This window comes from Mobula hypostoma, chromosome 29 (genome assembly GCF_963921235.1).
Source record: "Mobula hypostoma chromosome 29, sMobHyp1.1, whole genome shotgun sequence".
NCBI classification, from domain to species: domain Eukaryota; kingdom Metazoa; phylum Chordata; class Chondrichthyes; order Myliobatiformes; family Myliobatidae; genus Mobula; species Mobula hypostoma.
The window spans coordinates 9,296,925-9,324,091 of record NC_086125.1 but is presented as its reverse complement, the minus strand read 5'-3'; the positions used below and the strand labels follow the sequence as shown (position 1 = coordinate 9,324,091).

The 27,167-nt window shown below is 43.5% G+C and overlaps 1 protein-coding gene across 1 annotated transcript in view; it reads left to right on the top strand.

The window, feature by feature from the left end:
- Window positions 1-27,167, top strand: part of LOC134339299 (3',5'-cyclic-AMP phosphodiesterase 4B-like) — a 408,487-nt gene that overhangs the window by 46,548 nt on the left and 334,772 nt on the right. Inside the window, exon 2 of the mRNA XM_063035677.1 lies at window positions 14,106-14,335. Coding sequence (XP_062891747.1) covers window positions 14,106-14,335 — 230 coding nt within the window. The remainder of the gene's footprint in view (window positions 1-14,105; window positions 14,336-27,167) is intronic.

Sequence of the window (27,167 nt, the reverse complement as noted above, 5' to 3'; positions counted from 1 at the left end):
GTAGTCATCCCGGGGCCTCGGGAAACAGATAAGTGGGTAACAGGAGAGGAAAGGGCAGGAGTCAGACGCTAGAGAGCACCCCTGTGGCTGTACCCCTTGACAATAAGTACTCCTGCTTGAGTACTGTTGGGGGGGGCAGCCTACTTGGGGGAAGCAACAGTGGTCGCTGATGACACATAGGATGGGAGTGTTGTGGATAGTGTGGAGGGCTGTCAGAGGTTACAGCAGGACATTAATAGGATGCAAAACTGGGCTGAGAAGTGGCAGATGGTGTTCAACCCAGATAAGTGTAAGGTGGTTCACTTTGGTAAGTCAAATATGATGACAGAATATAGTATTAATGGTAAGACTCTTGGCAGCCTGGAGGATCAGAGGGATGTTGGGGTCAGAATCCATAGGACACTCAAAGCTGCTGCACAGGTTGGCTCTGTGGTTAAGAAGGCATACGGTGCATTGGCCTTCATCAATCGTGGGACTGAGTTTGGGAGCTGAGAGGTAATGTTGCAGCTATATAAGACCCTGGTCAGACCCCACTTGGAGTACTGTGCTCAGTTCTGGTTGCCTCACTATAGGAAGGATGTGGAAACCATAGAAAGGGTGCACAGGAGATTTACAAGGATGTTGCCTGGATTGGGGAGCATGCCTTATGAGAATAGGTTGAGTGAACTGGGCCTTTTTTCGTTGGAGCAACGGAAGATGAGAGGTGACCTGTTAGAGATGTATAAGATGATGAGAGGCATTGATTGTGTAGATAGTCAGAGGCTTTTTCCCAGGGCTGAAATAGCTAGCACGAGAGGACACAGTTTTAATGTGCTTGGAAGTAGGTACAGAGGAGATGTCAGGGATAAGTTTTTTACGCAGAGAGTGGTGAGTGGGTGGAATGGTCTGCCGGCGATAGTGGTGGAGGTGGATTTGATAGGGTCTTTTAAGAGACTGCTGGGCAGGTACATGGAGCTCAGAAAAAGAGAGGGCTATGGGTAACCCTAGGTAATTTCTAAGGTAAGGAAATGTTCGGCACAGCTTTGTGGGCCGAAGGTCCTGTATTGTGCTGTAGCTTTTCTATGTTTCTAAACTTGGCCTCAATACCTCCTCATGTAATTGGATCCTCAATTTCCTCACTTGCAGACTCTAGCCTGTTCAGATTGGCAACATCATCTCCTCCACAATCTCCATCAGCAGAGGTGCACCACAAGGCAGTGTGCTTAGCCCCCTGCTCTACTCGCTTTACACTTATCACTGTGTGGCTAAACACAGCCCCAGTGCCATATTTAAGTTTGTTGACAACACTACATAGGCTGAATCAAAGCTGGTGACGAATCAGCATGTAGGAGGCAGATTGAAAACCTGGCTGAGTGGTGCCACAACAACAACTCCTCACTTGATGTCAGCAAGACCGAGGAGCTGATTACTTGCTGCAGGAGAAGGAGACCGGAGGTCCATGAGCCAGTCCTCAGTGGGGATCAGAGGTAGAGAGGGTCAGCAACTTTAAACTCCTTGGTGTTATCATCTCAGAGCACCTGTCGTGTGCCCAACACGTAAGTGCAATTACGAAGAAAGCACAACAGCACCTCTGTGAAGACTCAGCAAGACATCCAGGACTTTGACAAACCTCTATAGATACATTATGTGGTGGAAAGTATATTGACTGGCTGCATCACAGCCTGGTATGGAAATACCAATGCCCCTGAATAGAACGTCCTACAAAAAGTAGTGGATATGGCCCAGCCCATCACAGGAAAACAGCATCCATCATCAATGACCCCCCAACACCCAGGTCATGCTCTCTTCTCACTGCTGCCATCAGGAAGGCATAGGAGCCTCAGGCCCCACACCACCATGTTCAGGAACAGTTATTACCCCTCAACCGTCAGGGTCCTGAACCAAAGGGGGTAACTTCACCCAACTTCACTTGCCCCATCACTGAACTGTTCCCACACCTACTGACTCACTTTCAATGACTCTTCTTTTCATGTTCTCTATATTTCTCTTGTATTTGCCCAGTTTGTTGTCTTTTGTACACTGGTTATCTGCCACATTGGTGGGGTCTTTCATTGATTCTGGTATGGTTATTGGATTTACTGAGAATGCCGGCAAGAAAATGAATCTCGGGGTTGTATTTGGTGACATATATGTACTTTGGTCATAAATTTACTTTGAACTTGAATCAAGGATTGTGGGGTACAGATAGGAAAATGGAACTGAGGTCAAGATGTCATTAAATGGTGGAGCTGACTTGAGTGGTCATATGGTCTACTACGTCTGTTTTCTAGTGTAATAAATATTGTTAATTTCTTGAAGGGGTTACAGTTTGGACATTGAGGTAAGACGATGAATGTTATTTATGCTTCCTTCTGAAAGGTTCCAGCACTCCTCCTTCTTTCTAATTAAAGCCTTTCAGAAATAAGCAAAGATAACATGGTTTCAGTGCAATGTGTTTCGCTGAAATAGAATCTGGCAGACTTAGTAGCCCTGGTAATTAGGAGATGAATGAATGTTATGGATGGCTTTCCAGCACTTCTGGTGAGCTTTTCACAATGTATAAAAAAAAATATATATGCAAACAACAGGAATTCTGCAGATGCTGGAAATTCAAGCAACAAACATCAAAGTTGCTGGTGAACGCAGCAGGCCAGGCAGCATCTCTAGGAAGAGGTACAGTCGACGTTTCAGGCCGAGACCCTTCGTCAGGACATTATTCCTGGTTATTTAAATTTTTAGTGGTTTAGGACAATGTCTGTGAAGGAACATGAAAAGAAATGCTTGCAGCCAGTAATGTAATAGATTAGATTAGATTATGAAGACACGTAGTCCCCTTTTATTGTCATTTAGTAATGCATGCATTAAGAAGTGATACATTATTTCCTCCGGTGTGATATCACAAAACACAGGACAAACCAAGACTGAAAAAACTGACAAAACCACATAATTATACATATAGTTACAAACAGTGTAACAATACCATAACTTAATGAAGAAAGTCCGTGAGCGCAGTAAAGTTCAAAGTTTCTCAAATGTCCCACATCTCACGCAGATGGGAGAAGGAAGAAAAACTCTCCCTGCCATGCCGACCACAATCCGACTCTGAGTCATCCGAAAACTTCGAGCTCTGATCAGCTCTCCGACACCGAGTACTGAGCGCCATCTCTGTCCGAGCGATTCGACCTCTTTCTCGATCGCCAAAAGCAGGCAAGGCCGGGGATTTTGAGGCCTTCCCTCCGAAAGATTCCCGACCACACAGTAACGACAGCAGCAGACGGGCGTTTCAGAAATTTCTCCAGATGTTCCTCTGTGCTTTCACGTCCATTCTCCATCAAATCAGAATTGTCCACGGCCCCTATTTGACGGATACGATATCATTTTTCACCAGAGAGCTGCGCACGTGCGGCGCACTACCATCTTCTCCTCCTGCCGATAATAGATCAAACTTAAGACAGAGAATTGTAAGGTTATGGGATCTGGAGTGGGTTAGGATTGTGCAGAGTATCTGCACTGGCACATGCACACTGAGTTGCAATGGAATAACCCAGGGGAACACAAAACACTGCAGACGCTAGATTCTGAAGCAACAAATAACCTGTTGGATGAACTCAGCAGTTTAAGCAGCATCCGAGCAGGAAAGGAATTGTCAGCATTGGGGCCTAAAATCCTGCATCAGAACTAAGAGTGGAAAGATGGGATATAAAGTATAAAGAGGTGCGGGGGAGTGGTGAGATGGGGTCCATGGGCGATTGGTGAACTGAGGAGAGGTGAAGGATGAAGGACACCTCAAGGTAGATGAGAACTGGGGAGAGGTGGAGTTAGAAGACATTGACAGGTGGATGAGAGGCAAAGACAGATGGAACCAAGTTGGGTGAGGGGGAGGGAGGAGCTGGAGAGCGATAAGCAGGAACACGAAGGCTACAAATGCTGGAATTTAGTAAGTAAAGGTAAGAATAACTACAGTAGATAGATTGAGTGTTCAGATCACATACCAAATGAAAGAACCCACTGTGTGGTTAAATCTGAGTAGAGTCACTGAGAGACCTCGGACTCAGAAAAGAGCCATTAGTCCCTTAAATATTGGTACCGTGCTGTTTATCCGGGAGAGAGATGAATAGCAAACACATCACAAATAAATTATTGGAAGTAGCACTTTGCAGAATGAAGTAGAAATAACCTGTAAGTTAGACATGCTTGCGCATCTCAGCATGAAATTGAATACTGGAGTTCATATTGAAGAGTTAATGTTGCTGTTTTCTGTACTGTACTCCTACACACCAAGGCTTTCCCGTTATTTCATAATGTTTGCAGTGCACCATCCCTCATCACCTCAACACATTCTCAAATTGATCATTATTTTTGCCAGTGATTCACTGTATTTATTATGTTGCATTAATGAGGGGCCTACTCTGCGTGACACTCAATTCTCATGTTGTAGTTTCCATGCTGGGAATTGTTCCTCTACACCAGGGGTTCCCAACCTTTTTTATCTGAGCGGTCAGCGGACCCCAGGTTGGGAACCTCTGCTCTACATTGGCGCATCAGCCACTGGGACTGACAACACACTGAGACTGCTACTGCAAACTGAAGCTGCTGCGTCTGCCAGGACTGTGTTTTGCTCTGACCCACAACAGCGAGAGTGAATAGTTTTTATTCTAATTCCGACTCTATCCTAGACTTTGACCCACAGCACCTCCAGGCTGAGATTTTATGCAGTGCCGCTGGAACCTTAGTGTCCCCTTCCCTCACCGCCACCACCATGCTGCAATCCTGTGTCTCTTAGGTCCCACCATCAGTTCTTGGGTCCTCAGAGACTCCATCTTCCTCCCACTCCATCTTCCCTGAACACTCCAACCCTCCCCTCGCCTCAGACACTACCAACCCTCTTCCCCCCTCTGATCCCAGCTCTCATCCATGCCGTGTCGTCACATTTCCCTCCGACCTTCCCCTCACTGAGGCATGAAGTTCTGTCCTCCGTAAGCGCCTCGCCTTTGCTTGTGCCCGCACCTCAGTGAGTTCCGCGGCCGCCATGACGCTGAGCTCTTGTTCTGCTGCCTCTATCTCTGTGCCTACTTCTTTGGCGAGGATTCTCCAGCCGACAACGATAACGCCTTCTCTTGTCTTCAACCCTCCTCCCCTTCCTGGACACCCCACTCTGGTTGTCTGCCTGCTCTGGAGCTTTTTATTGCCAACTGCCAATGAGAAATCAACTATCTCAACTTTAACACTCCTCTCTCCAATTCTAACTTCACTCCTTCCGAACGTGCTGCCCTCCATTCTCTCCGCACTAATCCCAACCTCACCATCAAATCCGCAGATAAGGGGGGGTTGCTGTAGTAGTCAGGCAGACTAACCTCTACCTAACCGAGGCCAGGCAACAACTCCCACATCATCACTGACCTTTCAACTCTGGGGATCTCCCACCCATGGCCACCAACCTCTCAGTTCCCTTACCCCACACCTCCCATTTCTACCTCTTACCTAAGACCCAAAAAACCTGCCTGTTCCAGCTTGTTTCTGCTCGTTCCTGTCCCACCAAACTTGTATCTATATACCTCAACTCTGTTTTATCCCCCCTGTTTCAGATCCTTCCTTACCTACATCCATGACACTTTGCATGCTCTTGATCTTTTCATTGACTTCAAGTTCCCTGGCCCGATTGTCTCATTTTCACTATGGATGTCCAGTCCCTATACACCTCCATCCCCACCCGCTTTTTTCTGGACAACAGACCCAACCAGTTCCCCTAAACCACCACTCTCCTCTGTCTGGTGGAACTGGTCCTCACTGTCAATAGTTTCTCCTTCGGCTCCTCCCACTTCCTTCAAACCAAAGGTGTAGCCAGGGCACACACATGGGTCCCAGCTATGCCTTCCCCTTTCTTGGTTATGTGGAACAGTCCATGTTCCAAGCCTACTCCCGTATCACTTGTCAACTTTTCCTATGCTACACTGTCAACTGCTTTGGTGCTGCTTTCTGCACCCTTGCTGAGCTCGTCAATTTCATCAACTTTACCTCCACCCTCCTCCCTTGAACTCTCTGGAGACAGTCTACTCCTCCCATGGTCACAGCAGGGATAGGGTTCCTCTTGTTCTCACCTACCTCCCCTCCAGCCTCCGTCTCCAGCACATAATTCTCCGTAACTTCTGCCATCTCCAATGGGATCCCACAACCAAGCACATCTTTCCCTCCCCAACTTGCTGCTTTCCGCAGGGATTGCTTCCTATGCGTCTCCCTTGTCAACTCGTTCCCCCCCACTGATCTCCCTCCTGGTACTTATCCTTGCAAGTGGAACATCTGCCCCTACTCCTCCTCTATCACTACCATTCAGGGCCCTAAACAATACTTCCAGGTGAAGCGACACTTCACCTGTGAGTGTGTCGGGGTCATTTACTGTATCCAGTGCTCCCAGTGTGGCCTTCTGTATATTGTGAGACCCGACGTAGAATGGGAGACCGCTTTGCCAAGCACCTGTGCTCTGTGTGCCTGAAACAGCAGGATCTCCCTGTAGTCAACCATTTCAATTCTACTTCCCATTCCCATTCCGACATGTCAGTCTATGGCCTCCTCTACTGCTGCAATGAGGCCACAATTATGTTGGAGGAGCAACATCTTATATTCCGCCTGGGTAGCCTCCAAACTGATGGCATGAACATCAATTCTCGAACAGCCACTATTTGCCCTCCCTCTTCACTATTCTCCCATTTCTGTTTCCCTCTATCACCTTATCTCCTTACCTGCCCATCAATTTGCTTTGGTGCTCCTCCCCTTTCTCTTTCTTCCATGGCCTTCTGCCCTCTCCTATCAGATTCTCTTTTATCCAGTCCTTTATCTCTTTTACCGATCAACTTCCCAGCTCTTTCCTTCACCCACTCCCCCTCTCCCGGCTTCACCTATCACCTTCCACCTTGTACTTCTTCCTTCCCTCCCCCACCTTCTTAATCTGACTTCTCCTCTTTCTTTCCGGTCCTGACCCGAAACGTCACTATAGAGGCTGCCTGGCCTCCATGTTCCTCCAGCATTTGTGTATGTTAGAAACATAGAAAACCTACAGCACAATACAGGCCCTTTGGCCCACAAGGCTGTGCCGAACATTTCCTTACCTTAGAAATTACCTAGGGTTACCCATAGCCCTCTATTTTTCTGAGCTCCATGTACCTGCCCAGGAGTCTCTTAAAAGACCCTATCGTTTCCGCCTCCACCACCGTTGCTGGCAGCCCATTCCATGGACTCACCACTCTGTGCGTAAAAAAACATACTCCTGACATCTCCTCTGTACCTAGTTCCAAGCACCTTAAAACTGTGCCCCCTCGTGCTAGCCATTTCAGCCCTGGGAAAAAGTCTCTGACTATCCACATGATCGATGCCTCTCATCATCTTATACACCTCTATCAGGTCACCCCTCAGCCTCTGTCGCTCCAAGGAGAAAGGCCGAGTTCACTCAACCTATTTTCATAAGGCATGATCCCCAATCCAGACAACATCCTTGTAAATCTCCTCTGCACCCTTTCTATGGCTTCCACATCCTTCCTGTAATGAGGCGACCAGAACTGAGCACAGTACTCCAAGTGGGATCTGACCAGTGTCCCATATAGCTGCAACATTACCTTTCGGCTCCTAAACTCAATCCCACGATTGATGAAGGCCAATGCAACATATGCTTTCTTAACCACAGGGTCAACCTGTACAGCAGCTTTGAGTGTCCTATGGACTCAGACCCCAAGATCCCTCTGATCCTCCACACTGCTAAGTGTCTTACCATTAATACTATATTCTGCCATCATATTTGCCCTTCCAAAATGAACTACCTCACACTTATCTGGGTTGAACTCCATCTGTGGCGTTGAATTTTCAGCTTCTGCAGATTTTCTTGTGATTGGAATAGTTTTTATTATTGGAACAGTTTTTATTATTGGAACAACATAGGGAAATTCAGTTTAAAGCTGCTTAAAGCCGATTGCATCCCTTTACAACAAGATAATGAAAACTTTGGAGCTGAAATTCTTCAGTACTGGAAACAATGCTTTAAAATGCCTCTCTGGGAAGGGAAAAGTAGAAGGGATAGTCCAGCAACAAAATTCTGTTTGTGCTGATATGCAGCCTTACATGTTCTGTTGCAAAGAAAAGCTTTTCCTCTACTTGTTTGCAGAACTAGCAGAGCTTGACAGGCAGCTGAAAGATTCGGAGATGCCTTGAGAAATGGAAGGTATTGGGTTGGTGTGTAGTGGTGAGTGGGTTCTGGAGGATTGAATCAGAAGTCAGGGTATCAGTGGAAGAGGGATTCAAGCAACAGGGATGAAGCACTGAGATGGAACAAGTGAGGAAGGTGTTACTGACTCTACCAAATGGCAGATCCAGGCACATGCAGTATGACAACATTACACCTTGGAATAAGAAGCAGTTCACACAAAATACTGGATGAACTCAGCAGGCCAGGCAGCATCTATGGAAAAGAGTACAGTCAACCTTTCAGGCTGAGACGCTTCATCAGGTCTTGCCCTGAAATGTCAACTACACTCTTTTTCTATAGATGCTGTCTGGCCTGCTGAGTTCCTCCAGCATTTTGTGTGCGTTGTTTGGATTTCCAGCATCTGCAGATTTTCTCTTGTTTGTAGTTGAGCTTAGAATAAGATATTGGATGATATATTTTCTAAATCATTTACATCAACTTACTTTGGCAATTCAGCTGTGTAGATGACATGGTGTCTCAGAGCCTCTGAGTCAATCTCCTAATGAACCCTCATGGTTGGGATGATGCGATGGGCTACACATCTTCCCGTTAGAATACAAGCTCATCTTTGCAGAATCAGGGACAGTACTGTCGGGGGCAAAGCTAATGTGTCCCTAGGCCTTTAACCTTCTAGAACTGTACAGGTTCAGTACAGAATATTGTTAACCTCTTCATTAGTCATTAATCCAGGACAGCCTGACCTAAGTAAAGCAGAAAATGTTTGCAAACACACCAGGTTGGTAAGTGTCTGTAGAAAGAGAAGCAGAATTCATGCTTCAGATCAGAAACCCTTACTCAGACAGTTCTAGCAAGGTCTCTTTTCCTTTTCCATTGATGCTGCCTAACCTGCTGAAGTTTCCAGCATTTTCTGTTTTCATTTCAGACTTCCAGTGTCTACAGATTTTTGATTTCAGATCCTACTAAGGCTGGATAGAAGGTTCATTTTTAGCAACATCCCATCTTGAAAGGTGCTATCACTTTGAAAACCCTAGAACGCCCTCTTCTCACTGCTACCATCAGGAAGAAGGTATAAGAGCCACAGGATCCACACCACCAGGTTTAGAAACAGTTATTACCCCTCAACCATCAGGCTTCTGAACCAGAAGGGATAATTTCATTCAATTTCAGTTGCCCAATCACTGAACTGTTCCCACAACCTATGGAATTACATACAAACAACATTTCCTTTAATTTTTTTTACATCTCTGCAAACCAACCATTGCTCTGAGCAGGAAATTTTACACAGCCTGAAAACTACATGGACTTTAAATGTGTTTTTTTGTAATATGCATACTATGAATACTTAAAATAAAAATTGAAAAATCACATACTTTTAATTTTATTTATTAATTAAGGGTAAAATGAAATGCCGTACAACAAAGAAAATCTTTCACTTTTTGTAAACTTTTTCTCAACAGTCTTTATTACAATTGCTTTGTCAATAAACAGTGTCCAGATTAATTTCATATCCAGATGAAAGATGCATCTTAATTCTCATGTTCCACTTTTAGTCTATTTCTGGATTTATATTTGATTGAATTCATATGAATCCACGTTAGCAGTTAGCAGTAGAAACTTAAAATGTTTCAATGAATTCAACAAGAATCGACAGATCTTCAAATTCTTCATTTTTTTAAGCACGTAGCTCACCATATCAGTGAACATCTAATTGAACCAGTCTTAATTTTCTCATTAAGTGACAAATTTGTAATCACAGTATTGCTGCAATATTTTTAAGGCAATGCTTTCGTTGTAAGTAAAAGAAAATTCCATCTGCGCGGGAGCATTTCAGTTACTATGTGGCCATGCACCCGTACAGCTTACAGGGAACAGTGCTTTCAAGGATTCTTCATCTTATGTTCCCAATATTTATTATTATTCTGTTTTTTCTCTTTAGTGTTTGCACAGTTTTGTTGTCTTTTTCACATCAGATGTTTGCCCATGCTATTGGATGCAGTCTTTCATTGATTCTATTGTGTTTCTTGGATTTACTACGTATACTCGCAAGAAAACCAATTTCAGGGTTGTATAGGGTGACATATATGTACTTTGATATTAAATTTACTTGAATTTACAAAATTTCAACTTTGAACTTTAGAATGCTGATTGGTCTTTAGATATTCAACAAATGTTTCTTCTATTCATTCCTGGGATGAGGGCCTCACTGACAAAATGAGCATTTATTGCTCATTCCCTTCTGCACTTGACCTGTTGTCTTTGTGGTGAAGGTACTTTCAGAGTACTTAAGCCAGACTACTGCGAGTCTGGAGTCACATATTGCACAGACCTAGGGTCGCCAACTTTCTCACTCCCAAATAAGGGACAAAAGTAACAGTCAAATACGGGACACTTGTGTTTACCCCGATAAAGCCTACCATGACCATGAAGCCTTGTGTGGGCACCTGTGTGCGCATGCGTGACGTGTGCATACGGGACGCGCGCATGTGTGTACGTGCCGATTTTTTTCTACAAATTGGTTTTGGCTTAATCTTCCCGATTCTGTTAAGTGAAACTACACTGTACATTATTTCTACTTTATATAGGCTGTGTATTTATCATATCATTCCTGCTTTTACTATACGTTAGTGTTATTGTAGGTTTTATGTGTTATTTGGTATGATTTGGTAGGTTATTTTTTGGGCCTGGGAATGCTCAAAATTTTTTCCCATATAAATTAATGGTAATTGCTTCTTCGCTTTATGCCTTCGGCTTAGGAACGGTTTCATAGAAATGCTCTACCTTAGTGGGGGAAATACGGGACAAAGTCAGTCCCGTGTGGGACAAACCAATTTAGCCCAATAGACGGGATGTCCCGGCTAATACGGGACAGTTGGCAACCCTACACAGACCAGAAATAAATTGTAGACTCCTTCCCTTAAGGCCATTAGAGAACCAGAGGGAGGTTTCTGACATGCGGCAAATAGTTTTGTCACCATTAGTTACACTAGCTTTTCCTTTCAGAATACTTAATTTACTGAAATATAATTCCCCATTTACCATAGTAATGGGAATTAGCTTTGGCTATCACTCCAGGCCTCTGGATTACAGGCCATCATATAACAGTGTGTCACCATTGTGGTAGGCATAAATTCAGAACATAAAGTGTGTATTTTGCCATACTGTTGCTGATTATGGCATAAATATGCCACAACTCATTGAATAGTGGGTTTACCAGACATATGAGGCTACGCTAACCAGTAATATAAAAGAGGATACTAAAAGTTATTTTAGATAAAAGAGTAAAAGAGAGGCAAGAGTGAAAATTGGACTGCTGGAAAATGCCAGTGGAAAAGTAGTTATGGAGACCAAAAAATGATGGACAAACTTAATAAGTATTTTGCGTCAGTCTTCACGCTGGAACACACCGGCTGTATGCCAGAAATTTGAGAGTGCGGGGGCAGAGGTTAGTGTAGTTGCTATTATTAAGGAAAGGTGCTTGGGAAGCTGAAAGGTCTGAGAGTAGATGAGTCACCTGGACCAGATGGTCTACGGCCCAGTGTTCCGAAAGAGCTTGCAAAGGCATCAGTAGTGACCTTCCAAGAATCAGTAGATTTTGGATTGGTTCCAAAGGACTGAAAAATTGCAAATGCTACTCCACTCTTAAAGAAGGGAGGGAGGGAAGAGACAGGAAGTTATAGGCCAATTAGCCTTACCTCAGTGGTTGGAGTCCTTTTTTAAGGATGAGGTTTCAGGGTAGTTGGATGCACATGATATAATAGGCCAAAATCAGCATGGTTTCCTCAAGGGGATATCTTGCCTGACAAATCCGTTGGAATTTTTTGAGGGAATAACAAGCCGGATAGACAAAGGAAAGTCAGTGGATGTTGTTTATTTGGATTTTTAGAAAGCCTTTGACAAGGTGCCACACAAGATATGAGTCCATGGTATTACAGGAAACATGGATAGAAGATTGGCTGACTGGCAGGAAGCAAAGAGTGGGAATAAAGGGGGCCTTTTCTGGTAGGCTGCTGGTGTGCCACTGCAGTCAGTGTTAGGAATGATTCTTTTCACGTTGTAGGTCAATGAATTGGATGAAGGAATTGATGGCTTAGTGTCCAAATTTGCGGACAATATGAAGATAGATGGAGGAGCAGGTAGTGTTGAGGAAGCAGGGTTCTGTGGGAGGACTTAGACAAGTTGAAGGAATGAGTAAAGAAGTGGGACTCAGAATATAATGTAGGGAATTGCACGGTTATGCACTTTGCCACAAGGAATAAATGTAAGGACTATTTTATAACTGGGAAGAAAATTCAAAAATCAGAGGTTCCGAGGTACTTGGAAGACCTTGTGTAGGGTTGACTAAAGGTTGACTTGCAGGTTGAGTCAGTGGTAAGGACACAAATGCAATGTTAGCATTCATTTCAAGGGGACTAGAATATAAATACAAGGATGTAACACTCAGGCTTTCTAAGGCATTAGTCAGACCACACTTGGAGTACAGTGAGCAGTTTTGGGTATTGGAGAGGGTCCAGAGGAACTTCACAAGAAATGAAAGGATTAAAAGATGAGGAGCGTTTGATGGCTCTGGTCCTGCACTTGCTGGGGTTGAGGATGAATCTCATTGAAACCTATGAGATATTGAAGGGTCTGGATAAGGTGGATGTGGAGAAGATGTTTACTGTAGTGGGGGAAGCTAGGACCAGAGTGCATAGCCTTAGAATTCAAGAATGTCTATTTACAACAGAGATGAGGAAAAGTTTCTTTAGCTAGTGGATGGTGAATCTGTGGAATTCATTGTTACAGATGTCCAAGTCATTGGGTATACTTAAAGTGGAGGTTGATAAGATCTTCATTAATGAGATTGTCAATGCTTACTGGGAGAAGGCAGGAGAATGGAGTTGAGAGGGATAATAAATCAGCCATGATTGAATGGCAGAGCAGACTTCATGGGCGGAATGGCCTAATTCTGCTCCTATGTCTTATATTCAGAAATAAGACCCTGTGGTATTACAGGAAATAACCAGCATGGATAGAAGGTTAAAAGGGAGTTTGCAGAAGGACATATACAGATGAGGAGAATGGGCAATAAAGTGACAGATGGAATATAGTGGACGGATATTTATGGTCATGCACTGTAGTAGAAGGAATAAAGGTGTAGACTATTTTGTAAACTGGGAAGAAATTCAAAAATCGGAGGTGCAAAGGGACTTTGGAGTCCTTGTGTAGGATTGCTTGAAGGTTGAGTCAGTGATAAGGAAGGCACAAACGAGAAAATATGCAGATGCTGGAAATCCGAGCAGCACGCACAAAATGCTGGAGGAACTCAGCAGGCCAGGCAGCATCTATGGGAAAAAAGTACAGTCGACGGGCTTCGGCCCAAAACGTTGACTCTACTTTTTTCCATAGGTGCTGCCTGGCCTGCCGAGTTCCTCCAGCATTTTGTGTGTATTGCTCAGGAATATTTAAAGCAGGGATTGATAGGTTCTTGATTAGTAAAGGTTAGAGGGAAAAGGCAGGAGAATGGGGTTGGCAATGGATAATAAATTAGCCCTGATGGAGTGGCAGAGCAGACTCAATGGGCTGAATGGCCTAGTTCCACTGCTATGTCTTATGGTCTTATCTCAGTCCTTGCTGTGAAGCTGTTTGATGGTGCAGTGCAGTGAGAGCTTTATTTGGATATAACCATTTATGAACTTGCACTGGGAAGTGCATCATGGCACAGTGTTAAATGATTTTTATTCTGTCTCTGACTCAGTGTATCTAATTTTACACGTATGCATAAACATGCAAACAAATGAAATGTCATCGTGCATAACAGTGAGTTGTACAGTTTTGGGACAAGGTGGCGTGATGCTGGGTTGACTGGTCATTGGATTCACCGGAAAGCAGGTGAAAGTATGTGACTTTTGGTGAAATGGTTTGAAACCCTGGCTCACCCTGTCTGTTTCTTTTCTAGAAAAATAAGGAGACTTTGGATTCAGGGTGTTGCAGTCGGTCGTACACCTCCAGCAGTACACTGGGCATGGACACTCGCCGAGGTCGCCACACTTTCTCTGGCACTCTTCAAGTACCGCAGTGGAGAACAAGGTCCAGGTCACCAGAGGTGGACAGGTTCCAGAGGCCAACCACCCTGCCACTGCTCATCCCTCCCCGCATAGCTATCACGCACCCAGACGAAGAGACCAGGTATGAGCCAGGGGGTTATAGCTTGGAGCTGGGTGCATTGTATCAGTCGGTGCAGTGGTAGTTGGCACTGGACTTGCTTCCAGAAACAGGCGTCAAAATGGAAATGAAGGAGTGGTGTCTGAGTGCAGCCCTGGGACTGGCATTTTAATGTGTCCAAAGCACAGTGCAGACCGGTTGTGATTGAAGTATTCAATGAATGTGCATACATCTTCAGGCTCAGGCAAGGATTTGTTCATTTTTTAGGTTCACTCTAGTTAAGCCTCTGCTGAGTTAGGTCGACTTTTAATGACACGCAACATGATTTAGATATTGCCAGTTTCAGAAGAGTTGACGGGAAGCCTCTGGCAGATAAAATTGACCAGGGCCTTCCCAATAGCTCTAGTAGATCAGGTGCAGAATGGATGCTGTTAACCAATTTCCGGAGCATTAACTCCAGATTGATGGCTCCGTGAGTGAACAGGAGGCAACTCACTGAGCAGCAGTGACTCGATTGCACCTGTTGGCTGAAGTCAGCACAGTCTCTATCACATCTGTTGATAAAATGCATCCTCACGACATCTCATGCACTTGATGTTGAACACTGTTACATCTCATTCACATATTGGTTAAATGTACTAATAAATCTAATACATATTTTGGTTGTATACAGCGTAGTACCTAGTGCATCTGTTTGCAAAATGCTTGCTGTATCTGATGTACCTGTTGACTTAACATAGCGTTATATCCACAGTAGCTGTTGTTGTCCAAAGCAATTGTTCAAATACAATACTCAACAGACACACATACTGATCACTTTTAGTATTGTTTTTGACTAATAGATTGATATTATTTAATTGTAATTTGTGACAGTGCATTTTGCAGTCTTGGATACATTAATGGGAATGTGTTATTTTGACCATTTCTGTATCCTCACCAATTTTATCACTACATAAAACACAATTTCTCAATGTCAATAGGTCAGACATGGTACAACAGATGGATGTTATTTTTGCATTATTCTAATCTGTTGTTGATTTGTCAGGAGGGACTTACTACATGCAAGTGTGGTTGAACACTCACTATGTTCCTGAATAGAGCATTGTAATTAATGCATCTTTTGACTGAACATAGTACTGCAGCAAATGCAACTGCAGATTGAATATAGAATGGTATCAAATGCCTGTTAGTTGAATACAACTCCCTCAAATATATGTGCTAGCTAAAAGCTCAGATCCTCATCTAATTCACCTGTTGGTTGAAAGTAGTGTAGTGCCTTGCAGTCTGTTGCTTGAATTCAGCAGTCTATCTGAAGTACCTGTTGTTTCACCATAGTGTTATAAATACCACACCTGGTGGTTGAACAGAGCAGTGTAGTTACTGCACTGTTTGAATTAACTCAACACTGTCTCTGATACACCTTAATTAAACTAATACATGGGCTCTAACTAATACATGGGTTATTTGGGTACCATGTTTTGTCTAGCATATCTATTGGTTTATAAAGTGTGCTTAACACATCATTACAATTAACACATCTGTTGTTTGACCATATCGCTGTTGCCTAAAGCACAATGCACTTGAAGTGTTTGTTGGTTAAATGCAACCTGTTATGTAATGTACCTGACGGTATAACACAATGCTGTAACTATTGCAGTTAGCAGTTAAACACCACTATACCTAATGTACTCTTTGGTCGAACATAACTTGTTTTGCAGTACACCTGTTGGTTGAACACCGTTCCATATCTAATTCTCTTCTTTGTTGAACACAGTATATTATGCAAAACGTCTTGTGGTTGAACATGACTCCTTATGTAAGGATGATATTATTTGCTGCATGATTTGGTTGAAGAGGGCACTGTCACTGACTCACCTCTTTTATGAACACAATTCAATATCTAATAAACTTGTCGGTTGAACACAGCTTATAGTAAGATGCAACTGTTGGTTCAGCAATCGGCACTTTTGCAGTCCTGGAACGCAACAATGATTGGTTGAAAGTAGTCCTCTATCTAATGCACCTTTCAGCTGAAACATCCAAAACAACTCCTAATTGAATACAGGTGCTATCGAACCTGACTATTGCTTGAACCAGTGAGGAAATGAAATTGATTAGAAAGAAGGATATCTAACTTGAAATATGTCTTTAAATCTTCCCAATCTATCCAGAAACACATCGATCCTTGCAACTTACCCCCAGGCACCCCAAAACAAAGGGACAGGGACAAGGACTAGGCAGACGTGGATCCAAAAAACGGGGATCATATTCCCTGATTCCTATATAATTTCCTGAACAAGTCTGGAGCGATTCTTCATCGCCTTCTCTGTAAGTAGCTATGCCCATCGATCTTACAATATAGGAACAATCTCATTAAAGACAAACTGCTCTCCATACCACAAAGAGTTGGCCAAATATACTAGCCAAGCAAGGTATATCGAGCAGAACAAGGTGTTCAGCCAAGAATTGCATGAGATAACACATGAGGAATGTATTAGATCCTGTGATGTGCATAACCAACGGGTATGTTAGGTAGAGATGAGGAAGTCTGCAGATGCTGGAAATCCAAAGTAACATGCACAAAATGCTGAAGGAACTCAGCAGGTCAGGCAGCATCTATGGAATTGAATAGATCCTTGATATTTTGGGCCCAGACCCTTCTTCAGGACTGAGGAGGAAGGGGAAGATACCAGGATAAAAAGGTGGAGGGGAGGGGAGGGGAAGAGGTTAGCTGGAAAGTGATAGATGAAGCCAAGTGGGTGGAAAAGGTCAAAGGCAGGGAAGAAACAATCTGGTACGAGAGGAGAGTGGACCATAGGAGAAATGGAGGGAGGTGGGGACCCAGGGAAAGTAATAGGCAGATGAGAAAGATTCAGAGGTTCAATTTAATATCAGAGTATACAACCTGAAATTCTTACTCTTCACAGACGATCCACGAAACAAGAAACCTCATAGGGTGAATGATAGAAACATCAAAGCCCCGAAGCCCCCTCCCTCCTCCCTCCCTTTGTATAAGCAGCAGCAGAAGCATTGATCCCCCCCCCTTTGCACTAGCAGAAGCACCAACCCTTCACTCCCCACCATGTAAGCAACAACAAAACCCCCCCCCCGAAGTAAAAGGTCAGAGTGGGGACTAGATGAGGGGAGCAGGGGGTGGAATTTGTTTACCAGGAGGAGAAATCGATATTCATGCCATCAGGTTGGCGAGTACCCATTGGGAATATAGGGTCCTCCACCCTAATACAGAGGATTGAATGCACTCCTCAATGTTAGGTAGAGAATTTCATTCATTCAAACAACATATTGTGCAGTGTATAACTAGCTGGTGCTTTAGATTAGAGGATTGTGTGTGTTTAGATATTGTAGTGTTTACAACCAATAGGTGTGTTTAGATAGAGGGTAGTGTTCAATCCATTGATGGTGCATCAAATCAAAAATCAAATTAGTAGAGCACTTTGTTCAGCCAAAAGCTATGTTGGATAACAAGATGTGTCCATCCAAGGGATATATTTGATACAGCATTATGTTCACTAAACAGATGCATCTAACACACCTATTGGTTGTAAACAGTGCTGTAACCACCAAACCTGTCGGTTGATCAGAGCGCCATAACTAGCATCTCCCTTTAACCCACCTTTCCACAGCCCCCATCACCACTACTTTATCATTTCAAAGGTTTCAAAGGTACATTTAATGTCAGAGAAATGTATGCAATATACATCCTGAGGTTCTTTTCCTTTCAGTCACCTTATATATAGACATTCCTGTACCTAGCATCACTGTACAATCAATCTATGTATATAAGCTATCTTATGTATTTATATTTATTGTGCTTTTTATTATTGTGCTCTTTATCTCATTGTGTTTATATTTTGTGCTGCATTGGACCCAGAGTAACAATTATTTCATTCTCCTTTACACTTGTGTGCTGGAAATAACATTAAACAATCTTGAACCTTGAGTCAACACAATGCTGTGGTCTAATATACTTGTGTTTTCTCGAACACACCTGCTAAAATAAAATGGTTTAATTGCATCTGTTAATTGAACATGATGCGAAAACTGTTGTACCTGTTGGTAGACTACATCATTGTATCTAAAGACCTGTTATATGAACTTTGCAATATATTAGTTGTTTGAATAATTCTTGTGTGTAATTCATCTTTTTAGTCAAACACAATGATGAATCTTGCAGCTGAACATGGTGCCATATGTAATGTACTCCATGGATGAACAATGCTTGTTATATAACATACCTGATAGTTGTACATAATGCTATACGAATTCATTATTTGGTTGAATGCAGCACTGGAGCTAACACACCACCAAAAGATTTAACACAACCTCTATTTAAATGCAGCCCTGTACTTAACACACTTATAGGTTGCACACATCATGAAATCTTATGCACCTGTTGGTACAACTTTTGGTTGTTAACACCTCAGTATCAAATGCATGAGACATGTTACCTACTGTGTTTCTTGGCTGAACAGTTTGTTGTGTTTAATACACCCTGCTTGGTTTGCTCTTTGTAGCGTGGAGAGCTGTTTAATTTTAATGGTGTACTTCCTATATTATGACATAAGTGAACAGAGCAGGTGATGAAGAATTGCTCCTGATATGGACCTGATATGATCATCCCATGTTGCTCCTGAGCTAAGGAACATAACCTCCATTTTTTGAATTCCTCTCTCCCTAGTCCTCATCTCCTTGTTGGGAGTGTCAGTTGGTGAGAGGAACTGTATGTTTTATGATAGATTGAGAAGAAGTCTTCCTGTTTTCTAACCGGTCTCATTTCCTCAGTGGTTTTGAATGTCACTGATGATTGAGTACTTGCTGCCCCAGTGCCTACCTTTAGTGAATGCTGTCTAATACCACAGTGTGGCAGCAGTGAGCTACTTTATTGCGTGTCTGGCAGAGTTGAGTTCAGCCAGGAGTACAGTAGAGAGTTAGCTGTCAGATCAATGATCCCTTGCTTTTCTGTTGACTTCCAAATGATTTCACATGGTCTCTGCTGCTTTTGTCCCTTACAGTGTTCAGTGCATATCTGAGCTCTTCTCTTAATGCAAGTTCCCAGCCTAAATGCTCCACCTCCTCGCACATTGGCTATATTGAAATTAAGACTGACTCCTACTCAGAATAATTTCTTCTCAATTTGTCAAAGCTGAGGAACGCTTTATCTCAGTTGATTTCACTTCAGCTTAAAAACCTACTTTAAAAGTGGTTATTTCTTCTATATTTACCTGATCTCTTTTACTCTTAGCCGCAATAAATTCAACCTCTCACTTTTTCAAGTAAAAAATATTTTCATCAACAAGCTTGATAGTTTCTCTTGAGGTCAGGCAGTCAGTTTGATTTTTGTTTGATTTTAATTTTTAGGTTGTGGCATTCACTAGCAAATCCAGCTTTTATTGCCCATCCCTAATTGCCCCTGGGCAGGATAGCCCCTTCAGAGTACATCTTTACCAACCAACTACACTTTTGTGAATCTGTAGTCACATCTCGGCCAGACTGGGCTAGAAAGGCAGATTTCCTACCCTGAAGGACATTAGTGAACCAGATGGGCTTTTATGATGATCCAGTCACCGTTATTAATGCAAGCTGTATTTTTTTTTTGAAAAGCCAGATTATTAACTGAATTTAAATTCCACAGTTGCCATGGTGTGGTTTGAACTCTGGGTCTCTTGATTGTTAGTCAAGGTCTCTGAATTACTGGCTCAGTAACTTCGCCAATGTGCCTACAATGTCACAACACTGCAGTTGTTAACATCCCTATAGCAGCAGCTTTGCAATACTGTCTCCGGTGTTCTTTGCTACATGACCTGTCCACTGGTGTTTGTGGTTTGGAAGTGTTGTTTGGTGAGCACTGAAAGTATATGGCTTATCCCCAGATCTGGGGCTGGGCTTGGGAAAGCTAGTGCAAAACCATACAATTACAGAGAGGCCTAGAAGTCGAGGTATCCTCACTTCTCCTTTAACCGTGGCTGAGTATTGTGCTTCTTTGGAGCCATTCTCACAGTCTCTTGGAATGTGGATCTTCGTGTTCCAGCCAGACAGATGAAATATTAAGGGAGCAAGTCTACGAATAAAAAGGATCATGCAAGATTGAATGAGTTGAGTAGATTTTTCTCCACTATGCAAGAGTGGGTGGCCTCCACTTGTTAATTGGCACTGACTTAGTTGATGTTATGAGTTCTGTTGTGAAGTGGGTGACTGGCTTCCTCAGTGCTGGAACTGAACCTGGGACCTTCTGGCATGTCGAAGCAAAGGTTGGTGGAAGCAACAGATTGCAAGCACCAAGCCTGGATCAGATGGTGGGTGCTCTCCTGTCCCTGAGAAGGTTGCTGCCACAGAATGGGGACTTACCAGGAGTCAGATTGGGTGCGATGGTTGATCGCTGTGAATATGTGTGCTAGGACAACTCCAAATTGAACAATGGCTATAGACTGCACCCAGAGTTAATCTCACAATGTAGCTGATGCTGTAAAATTAATCTAAACTTGCGACCTCGCTGTAGTATCATTTGTTGTGAAATTAAAACGACGAAACGAATCTGACTTCTCTTGGGATGATGAAAGAACCAAGAAAGTGTCACATTCCCGTAATTTAATTTCTCACGTTTGGTGGGATGTGCTGAAGAGATTCCACTGGGAACCAACCACAAAAATTAATTCATCAGAAAAAGGTGATAAGCACAAGGGGTTCTCAGAAGCTGGCAATTTACAAAGTGCTGGAGGAACTCCTCGGGTCAGACATAGACAGTCAACATTTTGGGCAGAGATCGTTCCTCAGGACTGGAAAGAAAGAGGAAGAAGTCAGAGACTAATGCATTGTAATAGTTCTGCTGTTTTTCATTCGGGCTAAGGAGGATGTTTAGGTTGTGGTTTATTTGCTGTTCTTGGGGGAGAGAAGTTTGGGGCAATTACACCAAGAAACAATGTGGTTTAGAACAAAGGTTTAGGTGATAGTGATACTACAGATGGAGGCTCTGGCGGAACTTAAAATGCAGAGTGGCTGATTTTTAAATAGTATCTAGCATTAAGCTCAGAGCTAAAGCTCCCAACTTCAAGTTTGGTGGAATCACTTACCCTTTTATAACATAGTATAAACTTCTGTTGCAGCACACACACAAAACACTGGAGGAACTCAGCAGGCTAGGTAACATCTATGGAAAAGAGTACAGTCGCTATTTCAGGCGGAGACCCTCCGTCAGGACTGGAGAGAAAAGATGAGGAGTTATCATAAGAAGATGGGGGGGGCGGGGGTGAGGGTGGTGAAGAAGAAGTACAAGGGTGGTAGGTGATATGTGAAACCAGGAGAGGGGGAGGGGTGAAGTAAAGAGCTGGGAAGTTGATTAGTGGAAGAGATAAAGGGCTGGAGAAGGGGGAATCTGACAGGAGAGAACAGAAGACCATGGAAGAAAGGGAAGGGGGAGGAGCACCGGAGGAAGGCGATGAGCAGGTAGGGAGATAAGGTGAGAGAGAGAAAAGGGAATGGTGATGGGCAGGGGCCATTAACGTAAGTTCAAAAAAATCAGTGTTCATGCCATCAGGTTGGAGGCTACCCAGACGGAATATAGGGTATTGCTCCTACAACCTACCTCCATGTCCAGCTCATAATTCTCCATAATTCCCGCCATCTCCAACTGGATCCCACCACTGTGCACATCTTTCCTGCCCCCCCCACCCCACTTCCTGCTTTCCACAGGGACTGCTCCCTATGCAGCTCCCTTGTCCATTCGTCCCTCCCCTCTGAACTCCCTCCCAGCACTTATATTTGCAAGCAGAACAAGTGCTACACCCTGCCCCTACGCCTCCTCCCTCACTACCATTCAGGGCCCCAAACAGTCCTTCCAGGTGAGGCGACACTTCACCTGCAAGACTATTGGTGTCACCTACTGTATCCGGTGCTCCCGGTGTGGCCTCCCGTATATCGGCAAGACCAAACATAGATTGGGAGACGGCTTCGCTGATCACCTATGCTCCGTCTGCCAGAAAAAGTGGAATCTCCCAGTGGCCACCCATTTTAATTCCATTTCCCATTCCCATTCCAACATGTCGGTCCACGGCCTCCTCTGCTGTCACAATGAGGACACGCTCAAGTTGGAGGAGCAATACCTTATATTCCATCTGGGTGGCCTCCAACCTGATGGCATGAACTGCTAGTAATGCCCCACCCCCCTCTCCTTCACCATTCCCCATTCCTATTTCCCTTTCTCACCTTATCTCCTTACCCGCCCATCATCCCCCTCTAGTGCTGCTGCCCCTTTTCTTTCTTCCATGGCCTTTCGTCCTCTCCTATTCCCCCTTCTCCATCCCTGTATCTTTTTCACCAATAAACTTGCCAGCTCTTTACTTCACCCCTCCCTGCTCCTTCCCAGTTTCACCAATCACCTTGTATTTCTTCCTCCCCTCCCCACCCCCGACCTTCTCACTCTGACTCCTCATCTTCTTTCTCTCTCCAGTCCTGAAGAAGGGTCTTAGCCTGAAACATCGACTAGACTGTCTTCCATAGATGCTGAATTCCTCCAGCATTTTGTGTGTGTGTGTGTGTGTGTGTGTGTTACTTGGATTTCTAGCATCTCCAGATTTTCTCTCGTTTGTGATTGGCTTCTGTTGCTAGGGTCACTAAACTAAACTTGCCTGATTCATTAAGGGCAGCAGACGGTCACCAGGGCTGGTAGAGCACAATATCACCTCAATCTAATTGGTTGACCCAGAAGTGGAAAGCAAAATGCAGTTACCTACAGATATCAATTAATTAATTTTTGCATCAAAAGATCTCTGTCTGAAAACCATTTATATTATCAGCCACATGTGTGTGTGCCCGTGTATGCAACATACACATATCTATGCAACATAACAGTATGTATGGACGTGATTTAGTTTTCATTTTGATAAAATTAAATTTATAGGTGCTGGGTTTAGAAGGCAAATACTTCTTATTTTACATAATTTTTAGGTCAGAAGCTTCAGATGACAGCTATATGCAAAATAATTTAAATATGCTGAATGATTATAGTTTTTAAATTCTCCAGCCTTCTTGTTTCTCAAACTCAATGTGGAATGTTTCTATAAAATGTTGTTTTGTGGCCATTAATCTATCAGCCTATTCAAGTTCAGTTCCCCTGTGGCGATTAGAGACAAAGGCAGAGGCAGACACCAAGTAAAAGCTAGTGCTTAAGGGCAGAGACGAGGGATTCAGAGATTTCTAAACAGTGTCTCAGAAAAATTGGGCTTGAGCCTGTTGTTTGCAGTTAGTTTTTAATAAAAACACGATGTTCTATAATTGCTGCTATTGGTGATACAATTCCAAATATTGAGTTCAGCTGATTTGAAAATATATAATTTAAATTCAGTCATGAGCAGATTGCAGTATCTGTTTTGTATGTTGCAGGGTTGGGCTATACAATTTGCTGATGTAGAGTCTGAATTTTCCTCTGTGCATTTGGCTGATTTTGATCGTTTAGCAGTGGGGGCACAACCACAACTTCTGTAATAGCAAAAAAACCAACATGAATACTGCAGAAAATATTTTTATTAGCTCACAGCATGGAAGCAGTCTGTGTGAAAGTACAGGGCCGATTGGAAATGGTCTCGCAGGTTACCTGATGGAATGTTAGTTAGAAGATCTATTATCTGGCCATTGAGTCACTCCAGCAATATGTGGCATAACAGGAAACTGCGATCCTGGCCTCACTAATATCCATGGAAGGATTGCTTCACATACCACAACTTCCTGCACTAGTAGTCAGTGCTTTCTGTTATTTTGATTCTGGTTGGGATCAGTTGGGACAAAACAGACCAAGAAAGGAACCAAACAACAGGAATTCTGCAGATGCTGGAAATTCAAGCAACACACATCAAAGTTGCTGGTGAACGCAGCAGGCCAGGCAGCATCTCTGGGAAGAGGCGCAGTCAACGTTTCGGGCCGAGACCCTTCGTCAGGACTAACTGAAGGAAGAGTGAGTAAAGGATTTGAAAGTGGGAGGGGGAGGGGGAGATCCAAAATGACAGGAGAAGACAGGAGGGGGAGAGATGGAGCCGAGAGCTGGACAGGTGATAGGCAAAAGGGATATGAGAGGATCATGGGACAGGAGGTCTGGGAAGAAAGACAAGGAGGTGGGGGGGGGGGACCCAGAGGATGGCAAGAGGTATATTCAGAGGGACAGAGGGAGAAAAAGGAGAGTGAGAGAAAGAATGTATGCATAAAAATGAGTAACAGATGGGGTACGAGGGGGAAGTGGGGCCTAGCGGAAGTTAGAGAAGTCGATGTTCATGCCATCAGGTTGGAGGCTACCCAGACGGAATATAAGGTGTTGTTCCTCCAACCTGAGTGTGGCTTCGTCTTTACAGTGTCTATCCACGGCCTCCTCTACTGTAAAGATAAAGCCACTCTCAGGTTGGAGGAACAATACCTTATATTCCGTCTGGGTAGCCTCCAACTTGATGGCATGAACATCGACTTCTCTAACTTCCACTAAGGCCCCACCTCCCCCTCGTACCCCATCTGTTACTTATTTTTATGCACACATTCTTTCTCACTCTCCTTTTTCTCCCTCTGTCCCTCTGAATATACCTCTTGCCCATCCTCTGGGTCACCCCCCCCCGTCTTTCTTCCCGGACCTCCTGTCCCATGATCCTCTCGTATCCCCTTTTGCCTATCACCTGTCCAGCTCTTGGCTCTATCCCTCCCCTCCTGTCTTCTCCTATCATTTTGGATCTCCCCCTCCCCCTCCAACTTTCAAATCTCTTACTAGCTCTTCCTTCAGTTAGTCCTGACGAAGGGTCTCGGCCTGAAACGTCAACTGCACCTCTTCCTACAGATGCTGCTTGGCCTGCTGCGTTCACCAGCAACTTTGATGTATGTTGCAAGAAAGGAACCAGACCTTCTGATTGTTGTTCTTTCCTACAGGGGGAATAAATTTATCTATTGAATTAACAGGGTAAACTGCGAACCAGTTACTAAGAGGTCTTTCAGTACTCATCTACTTTTTACCAAATTGAGATGAGTTTAATTCTGTGCTTGTTGCCCACTGCACAGACTGCAGAGGCAATGAAAGCACAGATAATTGCAAGGGTCCAACACATGAAAAATGGACAAATGAGCAGCATCTTGACAACAAACAACCAGGCTGGATAAGTTAAACCTAGCACTATGATTCCACAAATTAATCAGATGATCATAAATCTATTTATTCCCCTATTTTTCTCTCCCTTTGATTCCAGCACAAACCTATCAGTCTCAGTTTTGAGAATTTCAATTGATGCTCATTATGTGAGGAAGGAATTTCCAGATTCCATTAGTCTCTGTGTGAAATAAGCTTCCAGATTTTCCACTTCAGTAACCTAGCTGTAATGTAAAAATTGCAAAAGCAAAAGAGTAGCGTCCCCAATCTGGAGCTGCAGTATCTTCCTTATTGTTAAGTTTAATTCTGTGAAGCAGCGTTCTAGGAGTTGACTGATACCTCAGGAGGCACACTTCAGTCTGTCATTTCTTCCTCTAGTTCAGAGGCAATGAATGATATACAGAACACTAAGTTTAGTGCAATGAAATTACTCCTGAGGGTGATGAAAGGTTTGGAATTTAGCCTGATGTTTTTCACAATGCACCTTCAGTCTTCGGATATAAAGGGTTAAGTTCAAACTAATTACTTCAGAACAATCCATTTTTTTGAGAAATTTATTGCTTAGTTTATAAAGACATTTTCTATTAACTGTACAATGTTCTGATATGTTTTGTGTGGTTGGAAAACTCTCCCCAAAGCCTGGTCACATTGGAGAAAATTACCAATCATTGACTCTTATTTGTATCTTCACTTCCAAAATGTTCCACATGGGTTTAAGTTCTAATTTAGTATTTTCTTAGACATCGACTGGAAGTTACTAAAACGGGTCTCTAAGTTCTGGTTCTTGTTTAGTTTCAATGAACTTTCAGTTAGGTAAAGTTCACTGCACATTTGTTACAGGCAACAAGTAACTACATTCTAGATCACTAAGTAGATATCTACAAGCTATCTCTTCCTGTGGAATATAAAATACTAAATGTTAGTCTTGTAAAATAAATAATCAAACTGCTTGATCTAAGAGAGCAGTGAGGAAAGGTTGAATTTCGTGACCAGAATTTTTGTTCTTTTCTAATGACTTTTGGGGTAAAGGCCATATTAGCTAGGAACAGAAGAATGTGAAAAACAGGAAAAGTTGTAGGTGTTAGGATCTCTAAACCTACACCATCTTTTGATAAAGTTCGCAAATTAGTCACCAAGAGAGGATCTCGTGGCTTCAGTGTAGAGCACTGCAAAGATTCTCAATACCAGCAGTAAAGAAATCATTCCTTCTATGGGTCCTCAGTGGCTGCAGTTCAGTGTTCGGTGTATTTCAGTTGACAACTAACTTGTGTGCTGACATTCTCAGCCACAAACAAGAGAAAATCTGCAGATGCTGGAAATCCAAGCAACACACACAAACTGCTGGATAAACTCAGCAGGTCAGGCAGCCTCTATGGAAACGAGTACAGTCGATGTTTTGGGCCGAGACCTTTCAGCGGGACTGGAGAACAAAAGATGAGGCATAGAGTTAAAAGGTGGGGGGAGAGGAGGGAGATACACAAGGTGATAGGTGAAACTGGGGGGGAGGGGAGGAGTGAAATGAAGAGATGGCAAATTGATTGGTGTAAGAGATACAGGGCTGGAGAAGGGGGAAGCTAATAGGAGAGGACAGAAGACCATGGAAGAAAGAAAAGTGGGGTGGAGCACCAGAGGGAAGCGATCGGCAGGTAAGGAGATAAGGTGAGAGAGGGAAAGGGGGATGGGGAATAGTGAAGGTGGGGGGGGGGAGGCACCATTACTGGAAGTTCG